We start from the raw sequence: 14897 nt of genomic DNA, 5'->3' as shown, positions 1-14897 counted from the left end.
CAACCTCCAGCTTCCCTTGACCTGCTGGCCACACTTTTCTTAATGCACCCCAGGTACTGTTGACTTCTTGGCCACAAGGACACATTGGTGGCTCATGGTCACCCTGTTGTGCCCTAGAACTCCCAGGTCCTTCTCTGCAGAGCTGCTTTCCAGCAGGCCACCCCCAACCTGTACTGGTGCCTGTGGTTGTTTCTCCCCAGGTGCAGGAACCTGCACTTGCCCTGGTTGAACTTCATCAGGTTCTTCTCCGCCCAGTGCAGCCTGTCCAGGTCTCTGGATGGCAGCGCAGCCTCTGGGGTGTCAGCCCTTCCTCCCGGTTTGGTGCCAGCAGCAAACGGGCTGAGGGTGCAACTCCAGGTCATTGATGAACAGGTTGAACAGGACCGGACCCAGCGCTGAGCCCTGGGGAACCCACTAACCACAGACCTTATCCCGACTCTGCCCCGTTGATCACAACCCTCTGAGCTCTGCCATCCAGCCACTTCACCATTTACAACTTCAATTTCCCGATCTCCTCCTTTTTGAGTTCCTTTTGGGAAGACATCCCTGCTTTTCATCTCCCCAAGCTGCCTTTGGAGGAGGTTGCCTTGGGACATCATTCTTTTCCCCATCTTGGGGGAATTTTTTCAATCCAGCCAATGTTTTGTGCCTTGCAGGTCCTGAAGCTGTCTCCACTTCCAGCACATCTGGAAGACTGAATGCCAATTTGCAAATTATGGTCTAATTCGAGCTGATCTGTTTAGTTTTTTGCTATGGGGGGACCCCATACTCCCCCTCCGGGCTTTGTGTGTCCTTCCCTACCTTGTCCTCATCTCCACTGACCACATTCTTCACTCTTAACTCACTCAAAAGTCACATTTTCTTTTGCAGGGGTAAAGTTCAATTAAGAAACAGAGTCGGGGTGGTTCTGGCATGGAGGAGGAACAGAAAACGCAGCTGGGTGGGATTGAGAGAGCTCCAACTTACAGCACCAACAGCACTTCTTACCCCCAGAGGGGAAAAAAGGAAAGAAGAAAACAAACCCACCAACTGAAACAAAAAATACAACAAACTCAACAGCAACAAAACCATAAAAACCCCCAAAACCAAACCAAGACACAAAGAAAAAATGAACCGAACACCAAAAAATCTTTACATATTTGTTGGGAAGGGGTTATAGGCAACGCTTCTGCCCAGTCAAGGCTCTGATTGCTGTGGGTTACTGGGGTTATCAGACTCTTGAATTCTAGATCTGTATTTTGCTTTGTCTCGGTTTCTGTGGGGTTTTTTTATTATTATTTTTTAATATTGTTTTTGAAAGGTAGGGAAGAGAACAGCAAACATTTCTAAGGTTACCAAGAGTCAAGTGTTTCGAGTGCAGAGCAGTGAATTAAGTAAATGTAGAAAGGAACCATCTCCACCAGCGTGGACACAAACTGCAGAAGCCCATACTGGTAATTCAGCAGCAAACCAGCATCTTTTGGGAAGCGCCCCAAGTCCCATCTGTCAGCGCCCGACTGGGCTTCCATTTCCTTTTTCAGCTTCGCCCCGTTCGTTTTAAGCAGAAATGCGCCCTAAAACTTGGCTCGCACCTCGGGGGGGTGTTTTAAATTCCACTTCTAAACAGTAAGCAAACAAGTTGTGTTTGTGCGCAGATGACCTCAGCTGACTCGCAGATCTGGACCAAACTTGAATTAGCGTGTTGATTTGTTTCCAAAGCTTTATCTACGGTTCCTTTGTTATTTGTATTAGATCAAGCCTCAGAGGTGCAGGTGACAATGATGCTGACCGAGAGCTGTAAACTCAGAGGACTTCACCACAGGTAAGCCAAACAGTGCTTATAAACTCAAAATATTTGTGCTTAAACCTCCCTAGAGAGAAAGAAAATGAATTATTTTTAAGAACCAAACATTTTGTACATTTGGATTTTTTTTTTAAGCCATAAAGAGCCAAAACTATTTTATAAAATATAAAATTGTAGATGTGCTTCTTACTACAAAAGTGCCTATGAGCTTTTTCTTTTTAATCCAGCTTCACAGTCAGTAAAATCAAATAGTGGTAAAGTCTTTGGTTTGGTGTTCCAAACCTTGCAGTGAAATATGGGTAGATATTAATTTTATACATTCTTTATTATTGCTGAGAAGGGCGCTGGAGGCACATCTTGGTTTTCAAATTAACGCCCCAAACAGCTCGACTTTTGCAGCTTGAATTAAAGGCTGAATTTGGCCTTAAAATCTTCGTTACTGGCCAGGACGTGAGTGAAAAGAAACCTGTGCTTGTTGTCCAGTGCCTGGGCTGGTAGTTGATTGTTTTACTGGTAATGTGAAGGAAATTAAAATAGTCCCAGCAGAATTATTACTTCTGCAGTCCATTTAAAAAATGCTGTTTGAAGAATTATTGTAGGTAAGTCTTTGCCTAAAATACAGGGTTATTTTATTAAGAAGAGTACCGGGTCCTTGGGGAAACACACTTACCATGGAAACAAAAGGAAGTAATTCCTCTCTCATCATTCAGAATCAGGCATTATCCTCCCTTTTACACATTAAACTCTCTAAATAGTCTAAAAAGGTTTTATTTCTGTGCAGCCGGGACCTTTCTCATGGTTGAAGGTGACACCTGACTGAGTGCTCCAAGTAACAACAGGAAACATCCCAATTCCCTTTTAAAAAATCATTATAACTCATTGAAAGTTTTCTGAAGGTGTTTTCAACAGAAAAAAAAATGGAACTATATACAGTTTATTTCAAGCTTCTACACATTGATGTATTGATACTATAGGCCTGTGTTGAAGCGATACAGCATGGGGCTTATCTGACCCATAAGGAGATCAAACTCCTGAGCTACTTCTGCCATTTAATATTTAGTTGATTCAAACCTAAAAGCTTCTGAAGTGGATCAAATGTGATATTTTGGCCTCTATTTTTAACCACTCTAGTGGAGCTGTATCTTTTATATCTCTCGTTGCATTTAGAGTGATGCATTTCCAAGTTGAGGATCTGTTGCTGCTTAATATAAATTCAATATAAATTGGGAAGGGGTTGAGTCACCATCCCTGGGGGGGTTTAAAAGGCGCTTAGACGAGGTTCTCAGGGACAGATTGAGGTTATGTTTGGACTCAATGATCCTGAGGGACTCTACCAACCAAAATGATTCTGTCAAATGATAACCTGTATTCACAGACATTTATTTTAGCCCTTTTGGACCAAATTGGGCAGTTCTTCCTAATGGGGAAGTAATAAAACATCTATTGTTGTTTGGTGACCGTGTGCTCTGTAAGATTAAACGAATGCTTTGCTTTCATGTTGAATCGCTTTCATTGAATGTGTTTTAAGGATCAAGAACATTTTTTTTCCAATCTCAATTTCATTAAATAAGGAATTTTTCTCCATTTTTAACCAGGAATCTGCTCCCCATCACCCATGTCTGCATAGAAGAGGGAGAGAAACCGATGGTGCTGCTGCCATACATGAACTGGGGGAACCTTAAACTCTTCTTGCGCCAGTGCAAGCTGGTGGAGGCCAACAATCCTCAGGTACGCCCCAAATCCATGCCTTAAACTTAGGCCTGGCTTATCATCCGGCTGCGGGCCTTAAATAAGAAATCATTGTGGGATTCACTTGCTCTGCTGGGGCAAGGGAGGAATTGGCAAACAGGTTCCCTGGCAAGGGTTGTGTTGATTCATAGGAGGAAAACATTCTTGGCTGTGGCATTGTGGGCGTTCGGAGGCCATGAAGCCGGATTAGAGGAGTAGCTGGTATATCAACACGTATTTAAAGAAAAAATAGAGAAAACAGTATATGATTGTAGATTTAAGCTACAACACAAAGGGCAGCATTGTGTATGGGGAAGATTCAGATTTACTGCTACTTATCGGGTTTTTTTGTTGTTATTTTGTGGGTTTTTTTGTTTGTTTTTGTTTTCCTAAATATAATTAGTAGATTTTTCCCTTTAATTACTGTAGCTCTTAATTATTTTACCACGTGCCTAAAGCACTCTGTCAAACTTTTAAGGTGCTGCTGTAGCTTTGCTGTTAAGTAAAATAACTGGATTTCTTTAACTTCAGATACTAAACGACGTGACCTCTGCTTTTCTTCTTCTTTTATTTTCACTGCTGTGGGTGCTGTTCAGCATTGGGAACTTTACCATGTTTCAGTGGAACCTGCTGCACGTGTTTTGTGAGAAGCCAGAAAGAAAATACTCCTAAATGAGAATATATTTTGCTTCTTGTTTTCCGAAGTCACCATTTGTCCCTCTTATGTACCAGCTTTCAAACCAGCAATTAATTTACAAGTTGCAATAAGCTGCTGGGATCTTTCAACTTTGATTTTCACTTGTTTTGCTGCTTAATCTGAGTTATAAATCCCTATGCAATGCACTAACATCCCTCTGCAAGAATTTAATGACATTTGCAATCTGTATTACGTGAAACGACCATACTTAACTATCAAAAAATGGGACATTTGGTGTCCTAGGTACTTATTTTAAGATGGAACTCTTTGACAAATACCTTGAGTTTCCTGAACTAACATATGGCTCTTTTTCTTAATAACAACCTGTTAACTAAGAAGCTGGTTTATGATCATTTTAGTTTAGTATTTAGTCTATTTCAACCCCAATCTTGCAACATCAGTGTGTCCACCTACATGCTGAAGTTTTTGGAAGACTAAAAATGGAAGAGTAAACCCAGGGTATGTGCAACGATTTAATTTATTTAGGACTGTGAAGCTGTAAAAGCAGATGCAACAACGGCATTTGATACTGATTTTCCGCAACAAATAGCAATGAGAACTTTGACTGTTGTTTCAGTGAAAACGACTTGGTTTCCAGCGGAACAGAAAGTGGGAAAAAAACATGGTAGGAAGGGTTAAAATGGCCTTTTTTTGGTCTTGCAGGCAATTTCCCAGCAGGATCTTGTCCATATGGCGATTCAGATCGCCTGCGGCATGAGTTACCTGGCCAGACGGGAGGTCATTCACAAAGACCTGGCTGCTAGAAACTGCGTGTAAGTACTCAGCGAGTAAAGTTCTATCAGTAGCAAGCGCTGGGATGGGTTTTCTCCAGTTCACCTCATCCCTACTTCAAAATATGCCACTCGTTGTTTTTTTTCCAAATTTGGAGGTGAGTAGTCTTGTCAGTGAATTTATTTTCCTTTAGTACTATTCAACATATTTATCAATTATTTGGATGAGGGAATAGAGTGACTGTCAGCAAGTTTGCTGATGACACCAATCTGGGAGGAGCAGCTGACACTGGAAGCTGTGCTGCCATCAGAGACCTGGACAGGCTGGAGAGCTGGGTGGGGAGAAATTTAATGAAATAGAACAAGAGAAAGTGTAGAGTCTTGAATCTGGGCAGAAACAACCCCAGGTTCCAGTGTAAGCTGGGGAATGACCTGTTAGAGAGCAGTGTAGGGGAAAGGGACCTGGGGGTCCTGGAGACAGCAGGGTGACCATGAGCCAGCACTGGGCCCTTGTGGCCAGGAAGCCAATGGTACCTGGGGTGGGTTAGAAGGGGGTGGTCAGTAGATCAGAGAGGTTCTCCTGCCCCTCTACTCTGCCCTGGGGAGACCACACCTGGAATATTGCGTCCAGTTGTGGCCCCTCAGTTCCAGCAGGACAGGGAACTGCTGGAGAGAGTCCAGCGCAGCCACCAAGATGCTGAAGGGAGTGGAGCATCTCCCGTGTGAGGAAAGGCTGAGGGAGCTGGGGCTCTGGAGCTGGACAAGAGGAGACTGAGGGGGGACTCATTCATGGGGATCAGTATGGAAAGGGAGAGTGTCAGGAGGATGGAGCCAGGCTCTTCTGGGTGACAACCAGTGACAGGACAAGGGGCAATGGGTGCAAACTGGAACACAAGAGGTTCCACTTAAAGAGGAGAAGAAACTTGTTCCTGGTGAGGGTGGCAGAGCCTGGCCCAGGCTGCCCAGGGGGTTGTGGAGTCTCCTTCTCTGCAGACATTCCAACCCGCCTGGACACCTTCCTGTGTAACCTCATCTGGGTGTTCCTGCTCCATGGGGGGATTGCACTGGATGAGCTTTCCAGGTCCCTTCCAACCCCTGACATTCTGGGATTCTGTGATTTTGTAAACATAAGGTGAACCAGAAACTCTTTTTTTTAACAAAGAGAAAAAGAAGGTGCAGGAGCCAGGATTTTGTGAAGGAATTTGTTCCATCGCCACCTCTTTGCTCCCCAGGTCTGTTCTTGTACCCCTGTACCGAATTTTGGGAAGGGATCCAAGGTCACAGTGGTCTGGGCAGGTTTGTTAAGGGGGGAAATACTTTTCATCTCCAATTTCTATGACACAGTTGGAGTAGACATATGGATTACACAAGTCAGAGCTCTCTAGTCCCAGGAAAATGACCCTTTGTATCGTATTTGTTTATAGACAGCTCTTCTAGGAATTTCTCTCAACTCCTAAGAGTGATTAGATATGGAAAATTCCCGATCTGTAAGTTTTGCGGGCGATCAACCGACCTGAAAGTGCATAGAAATGGGGTAAATAAGAAGGTACTTGAGATAGTGAAGCAGGAAATGCACAAATTGAGCCTTTGATGTTTAATTTCTTCCATCAAAATAAAGAAATTGGCAAGATGAAAAGATAGCAAACGCCGATTTGTTACAACCCCCTAACCCCGTGCTTTTCCTGTATTGTTATCAGGAGATGTTAAAGCCAATGTCTCATCCATGTGCTGAAGTCAGATTTATGAGACCATTGAGCATTATTAAACACTTTTTTAAGTTCAAAAGAATGTGAATTACCGTCCCAGAGGGGAGAAGAAACGAGTAGGCTTTTTTGAGTCATCTTTTGATGATTAAAAATAAGCTTCCCGTAGCCAATATCCTATTTCTGACAACAGTCAGGATGAATATCTCTTGGTGAGGGGTATAAATATCTTGCCAGATTGTTTGATTAGAGATAAGGCCACAAATACCATTGGTTGCTTTAACAAGATATGACGAGGTTTTGCTTTGCCTAAATCTTTGGCGCGTTATTGCTACAGAACTACTGTAACTAAAATTAGTTTGATTGATCTGATAGGGGATCTCCAAGGGAGGGGGGATGATTTAAGGGAGTTGTTTGTTTGCTTTAACCGTGGTTTTGTTTGATTTTATTTAATCTGAGGCTGCTCATTTTTATCACGCTTATCTGCTAATGCAGAATAAACACATTTTTTGATTGTATTTGCCAATTGCAGAATAAGAGTGTCTTGATCTAGACGAAATGCCCATAGTGCAATTAGTGCTCCTGAATTAAACCCCGGGCCTGAAACTCCAGCTTGAGCACTAATATTTTCTGCAAAACCATGACGCCAAGTTCGCTAAACGCTTCTGTTCTTTTAAATTAGCATTGACGATGCTCTTCAGGTGAAGATCACGGACAACGCGCTCTCTCGAGACCTCTTTCCCATGGATTATCACTGCCTGGGGGACAACGAAAACAGGCCGGTTCGGTGGATGGCTCTGGAAAGCCTGGTTAACAACGAATTTTCCAGCGCTAGCGATGTGGTAAGTTAACTTTTGTTTCCCTTCTCACATTTTATTAATGTATTTTATTGACACGCTTCAATTTTTTGAGCCCTTGGAGAATCAGGGCACTGAAGAGACAACAGTGATGTGTCCAGAACAGCAGAAAAGGCCTTTAAGATCATCAAGTCCAGCCATTAACCAAGTTTTTTTAACCTCATTGCCATGGTCTCTCTATTAGTGCTCAAGCCACATAAACACACACAAAAAAATAAGGGAAAAAGTCAAATCTGCTCCAGAAATACTCCTTGGAAAATGTGTGTGGTTTTGTCTTGCATCAAACTTGAAGACAGGGCAGGAAATGTAATAAAACCTTCTAGAAGCTGCCTGTAATAGCATGTTTTTATAATTCTAAATGGGATCGATTAAATGTTGATTTCTTGTTATTTTGCTTTTAAATCCGGTGTTCGCTGTTCATAAAGACCAGACTTGGAAATAAAAGCTTAATGTAACACTGGCAATAAAATATAGAATTTTATTAAGCTGGAGGCACCTCAGTATCAAGCATTTCAGGAAATCAGCGCAATTCAGCATATAGTCCATGCTATTTTAAGGCAGATCTCCTTTTTGCATTATATAGGGATAAATGCAACTCGGCTTCTAATACCCACTTTGCATCCATAGCTGAGTTTTGCAGTCTACAAAAATCACCTGTTTTTCTGGGTTTTATAAACACTGTCTGCCCCTAATAACATCTCTGCATTTCCCTGCATGCTTTTGACATATGGTGTCATATGTTTTTGTCTAGGAACAAATCTAGTTATCAATTTCATGTAACACATGGAACCTGCTCCAACTGAGGCATTGTCTGTTAAGACGCAGTCGGCACCTGTTCCCCACTCGCTTTTTGAATGTATTCATATTTCTTTAAGATGGTTTTGCTGGCTTGAAGCATTTCTAGCGTGTCCCTGCTCTGCCAACAGTTACATCAGTCAACCAAAGCGCAGAAAAACAAAACACAATTCCCATTGAATTTTAATTGTATTTTTCTCTTTGACATGAAGCTCTGCGTCTCTTGACGCCATTTTTGTGCAGTTACTTATGGAATCACAAATAGCTTTATGCTCAAAGTATTTTGCTCAAATCTCCGTTTTTTTTTGCGTTCTAGATGCACCACCACCCGTCCCTTGGTGTTCTATAAACTGCAAATATTAATGATTAATAAAATAATAATGAATAGAAAGGTTGTGCCGCTGCCCAGCGGTGTCCCTGGCCGCATCCCTCAGCCCAGGCTTTGCCCGGGGGTTCCTTTTGATTTAAAACCAGGGACATTTTTGATGCTTGCAGAACTCTGCCCCTTTTTAATAAACCGCGACGTTTGCGGCACGTGTGACTTCAGCCCTGAATCATCCGCCTGCCATATCAGCACCATCTCTGTTTTGTCGCTTGGGTCTCTTCGTAGCAGCCAGTAAATCATTTTGCACGTACCGTGCTTATACATGCATTGAGTAATTGAGTTTTCATCACCTTAAGCTCCTTTTGGCAGGTATTTGCGGCTGAACAGTGTGTTGAATGTTGATCCGGCTGTCGGGTTTACATAGATGAAACCTTTATTTTTCATTTGAGTCCTGCCTCTGAGCGTGTTCTCAAAATATACAGACAGCTTTGATTTTAGAAAGGAATAGTTTTATTCAGTCTGCTCTTCTGAACCTTTGAATTTCACAGACGTTTTTGAGAACTTTTGTGTAGCGTTTGGAAGAGGTAAAATATAATAATGAAATTTCTTTTGAAACAGTGAGTTTAATGTTTAAAATTCCTTAGATTCATCAAGTACTTTGAAATTTGAAAGATGCAGTTACATTATTTTTTTTGCACTTAAAGATTAGTGCATTAAGATTTTAATTTTATTTCAACTTAACACCCATTCTGTGATTCTTAATTGTTCTTATTCAAGACAAAGTGGTATTGTATTGATCTTGGATATATTTAGTATCTATGCAAAGCTTTGTTACTCTGTATAGTTTTACTCCTGACTGATTTAGTGCCATGTCTGAAGGAGCTCTCTAAATTCATGCTCTCTAATGCTGCACGCTATTTCTTTTCAGTGGGCCTTTGGGGTGACGCTGTGGGAGCTGATGACACTGGGCCAGACCCCGTACGTCGATATCGACCCCTTTGAGATGGCGGCTTATTTAAAGGACGGCTATCGAATAGCTCAGCCCATCAATTGCCCTGATGAACTGTAAGTGTGTGTTTGGAGAGAGGATAAACTGCTGGATTGTTACCAGCCTGTTAAGCCAGACTTATCAATGAAAGAGCCCGGTTTGCCTTCCCCTGCCTTTTAGATAAACCCTTGTGGAGGTGTTTGTTCACAATCCTGGTGGTACAGAAAATCACAGCATCCCAGGCTGGTTGGGTTGCAGGACCTCTGTAGATCCCCCAGTGCAACCCCTGCTCACACAGGGTCACAGAGCAGATCACACAGGTGGGTCCAGGGGGTTTGAATGTCTCAGAGAAGGAGACTCCACACCCGCTCTGGGCAGCCTGGGCCAGGCTCTGGCACCTCCCAGCAAACAAGTTTCTGCTCATGTTCAGATGGAGCCTCCTGTGTTTCAGTCTGTGCCCGTTGCCCCTCACCCTGACGTTGGGCACCACTGAACAGAGTCTGGTCCATCCTCTTGACAAGCTGTACCTTCTGCCTCTTGTGTTCTTCCAAATGGTCTCCATGTAAACCTACCACAAAGACACTTGGAACTACATTTTTTACAAGAGCTGAGCAGTTAGCAGTTTCCAATGAACTATGTATTGCTTCCTCCTGGACTGCCTCCAACTTGTGTCTGAAATCATAGAATCACAGAATCTTTTTGGTTGTAAAAGCCCCTCAAGATCATCGAGTCCAAGCGTTCCCCCAGCTCTGGCACTGCCCCATGTCCTGAGAACCTCATGTCTGTCTGTCCAACCCTCCAGGGATGGTGACTCCAGCACTGCCCTGGGCAGCCTGTTCCAATGCCCCACAGCCCTTTGGGGAAGAAATTGTTCCCAGATCTAACCTCAACCTCCCCTGGTGCAACTTGAGGCCCGTTATTCTCATCTGAGAGAATAGACCAACACCCTCCATGATACAGCCTCCTTTCAGGTCATTGTAGACACTTCTGCGGACAACACATTGTTCCAGGTGTGGGTCCCCTGTTCAGCATTATCTCTCAGAAGATGCAGGGTTCCTTTGCACAGAATCACAGAATGTCAGGGGTTGGAAGGGCCCTGGAAAGCTCATCCAGTGCAATCCCCCCATGGAGCAGGAACACCCAGATGAGGTTACACAGGAAGGTGTCCAGGCGGGTTGGAATGTCTGCAGAGAAGGAGACTCTACAACCCCTCTGGGCAGCCTGGGCCAGGCTCTGCCACCCTGACCAGGAACAAGTTTCTTCTCATATTTAAGTGGAACCTCCTGTGTTCCATTTTGCACCCATTGCCCCTTGTCTTGTCACTGGTTGTCACCGAGAAGAGCCTGGCTCCAACCTCCTGACACTCCCCCTTTCCATATTGATCCCCATGAATGAGGTCACCCCTCAGTCTCCTCTTTTCCTTTTCTCTCCCCAGTCATCAGGGTTTATAGTAGAAATGCTCTTGTTTCCAGGCTGGCACAGTGGTCACGTGGCTTCCTTTCTTGTGTCTCCCACAGAATCATTTAGATTGGAAAAAACCCCTTAAGCCGCGTGTTTACCTTGCAGGTTTGCGGTGATGGCCTGTTGTTGGGCCCTCGACCCCGAAGAACGACCCAAGTTTCAGCAGCTGGTGCAATGTCTGACTGAATTTCACGCTGCGCTGGGAGCCTACGTCTGAAACCGCTGCAGAAGGCGGAATTCCCGGCCCGGGAAGGAGGCACGGCGCACGTCTGCAGCTCCACGCGTCGCTCGGACTCGCACACGTGATGTGTATAAAGCAACACCAAAGGGAGAAAGCACTTCTTCCAAAACACTGTGCCTTAGGATGCTTTAGTAGTCTGAAGATTTTTCTAAGACCTCTCGATGTCGAATATTTTCTAGATATCACTTTTGCTAAGTTAAATCGAGACCTTTTTATTTGCCACCAGGATTTTTTAAAGTGTAGTGCTAGTGAACTTAAACACGAGATTCGGATGGACTTTGCACTCTTACAACAGACACGTGATGTTTGGGTTTTATTCGGAGGGTATATGGAACTGGTAGAAAAGTGAGGAGAGGGGAAATTAATGCAAAAGCCACGCTGCAGACAAATTTCCCTGCTTTTGAAAACAATGTTGAAACGAAATCTTTCTGACCAGCTCTAGTGTTTGTTACTTGTATGTATCTGGAATAGCTTTTTAGTATCAACTTCTTCTATTTTGAGACAACAGCACATTGTGGTTGGATCCACGAGCGGCATCTTCCTTTTTTTAACCCATTCACGAATGTTTTTTGGGAAAGCTGGTCTTCAGGATACAATACAATACCCCTTTTTAAAGTAGTAAGTGACCATGTCAAAGTGATTCCACTTTACCTCATATGGAGAGTAGTAAAGGTGGGGTAAAAACGGTGCCCCTCCTTGCAGATAAAAGGCTGATGGGATTTTTAAGATGGTTTTATGTGCTAAATAGAGGCCTTCAGAGAAGCGCCAAAGCAGCCCTTGTGTGGGAGTCTTTCACCTCAGACTTCTGGATCACAGTTTCTCTTGTCCAAAAAGGTACTGGTTGTGGTTTTTTTTAATGGGCTTTTATGGCCTGAAACGGGCTTAAATATATAAATATATATTTGTAAAGACACTTGCAGAGTAAAGAATGTTTTTCTATTACGTCTCATGTGAAAGCTTGGTCCCTCACACTACCCCGCGTGTCAAACATGCGGGTTGGTGGTTGTCGCTGGGCTGGAGTTGGCGTCAAAACAAGGTGGGTTTCCTGCCCCCCTTCCTCAGAATTCATCCTCGAGGCTTAATAATATATTATCTTGCTGCCACCTTTCATATCGATTCCACCTTGGGTTACTGAGTTGAATGTTACTTAAGGGAACGGAACAAGGTATTTCAGGAAAAAGTGTGGGGACCTGTAGATTCAGCCTCGAGCGTTTGCGCAGCCGCGTTCGCGGCATTTTGCGAGTCGGAGCAGCTGGATTTGACCGCGTCACGCACATCTGGAGCTTTTGTTCTTTCCCAGAGTCCTGAACCTTGCCGGAGAAAATTAATCCTTTCTAATTAGTATTGCATGAGGCAGAACTTTGCTCTGTGTTCTCAGTCTCGCCAGACTGAAACAGGGTGTCCCTTAAAACTCAGCAGCTTCGGTGTTAGTTACCTGTGGCTGCTGAGCCAAATCTTGCTTTATCCTAGAGGGAGATTTTCCGGCTGGCACAAGCTTGGGCTTGTTATCGTGGGCTGCGTCTGTGTGAATGAATTGAAACTGATTTTGTTTGGTTGGCTTTGGAGTCACGGAGTTTAGGGACAGCAGTCAGGCTTTGGTGGTGTGGATTTCTGTGGTTTTATTCCTTTCTGACCCAGGAAAATGACCTGATCTCAGTACCTCTTCATGATGGCTTGGTTGTTGAAACTATCAGCGACTTGTATCCAGCTCTGCGTTGTGATGGGATCTGCAGAGGTGGTGGGTGTAAGATTTACCTGAGGCTGGAAATCGGGGTGACAATGGCATCCGTGCTGTGTGCACCTCACGGGGCAGCAGGTGTTTCACTGAGTCGCATACAAAATGTATACCTTGCAAGATCTGTCCACATCTGATTGTACGTGAAGTGACATGGCTGTGGTGGATTGAGGATGTCTGTGCCTCAAACTGCTCCGTTCAGTCTGCACGGGCTGTGGGAATGCTAAACTGTGTGTGTTTTTCCATTGAGAAGGTGTTGACATCTACTTCCAGGTGAGCGTGCGCATCAGTAGAGGCTGACAAGTGATGTAGTGTGGTGTTTGGGTATAGATAGAACCACCTAATTTGGAAATTCAACTGTAAATGTTGAAGTGAAACCTGCTTCACCCACTCAAAGCTAAGATGGGCGTTTTTCTGATAGCAGAACTACCTGGAGCAGGCACCTTGCAGGCAGGTATTGTAACAAAGGTTGCAGATAGTTTTCATGCTGGCATTTTTCTTTACTGTTGCATGATTCTGTGTGACATATCTTAGCTCCACAGCCTGTTAGGAAAGCTCTTGAGGGGCAGATCGCTTGGATAGAAGATTGAAAATACAGATTTCGCAGCATGATGTTGGTCTCTGCTCCCCAGGAACAAGCGCCAGGAGCAGAGGAAACGGCCTCAAGTTGCGCCAGGGGAGGTTGAGGTTGGATGTGGGGAACAATTTCTTCCCCAAAGTGCTGTGGGGCATTGGAACAGGCTGCCCAGGGCAGTGCTGGAGTCACCATCCCTGGAGGGTTGGACAGACGGACATGAGGTTCTCAGGACATGGGGCAGTGCCAGGACTAGGGGAATGGTTGGACTCAATGATCTTGAGGGTCTTTTCCAACCAAAATGATTCTGTGATCTATAGCTCTGCAAAGCACTTGCCAAATAATTCCTATTTGATAAAAAGAGGCTTGTGTTATCATGCAGCAGTTCTGGGGCGGAAGGCAAGATCTGATTGTAAGCTCCAGTGGTTCTGGGGTCAGTTTGGGGCTGAGCGGAGCTCGGTACGTGTTCTCTCATGCCGCCTCATCTCGGTGTCCCACCGCACCAGCTGGTGCTCCGTCTGATGACTGAGCCATCTGCTGTCACGCTTCCCTGGCTGGAAAAGGCAATAACGTTCCTTCTCTCTCCTTCCTTTCATAGCACAGAAACTGTTCCAGTCGCATAAACAAACAAATGTGGCTCTTTAACTCTGGGACCAGCTCTCTGGCCAAGTCTGATGTTCCAGATAGCAGGTTCCTGTCTCAGGGCTGCACAGCAGCTGGAGCAGCCAGATGTGTCAGCTTTACCAGAGCTTCAAATCAAAACATTTTTCCACTAAGAAACCCAAGAAATACACAAAGTGAAACACAATAACTACCCCAAGTGTATTTCTGATTCAGCTGTTGGCTTCTGTGCATTCCTTGGGTGGGAGAGACTGGAAGCATCACATAACCCCAGCTCTTCAGCTCAGCCTCATCTGTCACCTCAGCTTCCGCCTGGTTTGCTCCTGCTCATATGTGATGCACTTCGGTTTAGATGATTCCAGCTCTTTTTTCATTTAAGAAGTTTTAGATCAACCTCTTGTGTTGTCTCCTGTTGCGTTACCATCCCCTGAGCTTTTGCCTGGATGAGCTGGAGTACAGAATCATTTAGGTTGGAAAAGCCCCTCAAGATCATCGAGTCCAACCATTCCCCCAGCCCAGGCACTGCCCCATGTCCTGAGAACCTCATGTCCGTCTGTCCAACCCTCCAGGGATGGTGACTCCAGCACTGCCCTGGGCAGCCTGTTCCAATGTCCCACAGCCCTTTGGGGAAGAAATTGTTCCCAGATCCAACCTCAAC

At 44.4% G+C, this 14897-nt stretch overlaps 1 protein-coding gene across 1 annotated transcript in view; it reads left to right on the top strand.

The window, feature by feature from the left end:
- The window catches only part of RYK (receptor like tyrosine kinase), a 55255-nt gene extending 43033 nt beyond the window's left edge, over nt 1-12222 (top strand). The window contains exons 10-15 of the mRNA XM_080349418.1: nt 1732-1801; nt 3379-3511; nt 4872-4981; nt 7325-7484; nt 9548-9684; nt 11174-12222. Of these exons, the coding sequence (XP_080205544.1) occupies nt 1732-1801; nt 3379-3511; nt 4872-4981; nt 7325-7484; nt 9548-9684; nt 11174-11285 (722 nt within the window). The 3' untranslated portion in view covers nt 11286-12222. The remainder of the gene's footprint in view (nt 1-1731; nt 1802-3378; nt 3512-4871; nt 4982-7324; nt 7485-9547; nt 9685-11173) is intronic.
- The last annotated feature ends 2675 nt before the right edge of the window (nt 12223-14897 follow it).

The sequence above is a fragment of the Nesoenas mayeri genome, assembly GCF_963082525.1.
Source record: "Nesoenas mayeri genome assembly, chromosome: 9".
In the NCBI taxonomy this organism is placed as follows: domain Eukaryota; kingdom Metazoa; phylum Chordata; class Aves; order Columbiformes; family Columbidae; genus Nesoenas; species Nesoenas mayeri.
Note: the sequence above shows the minus strand (reverse complement) of the source record. Positions and strands in the feature narration are given on the sequence as shown.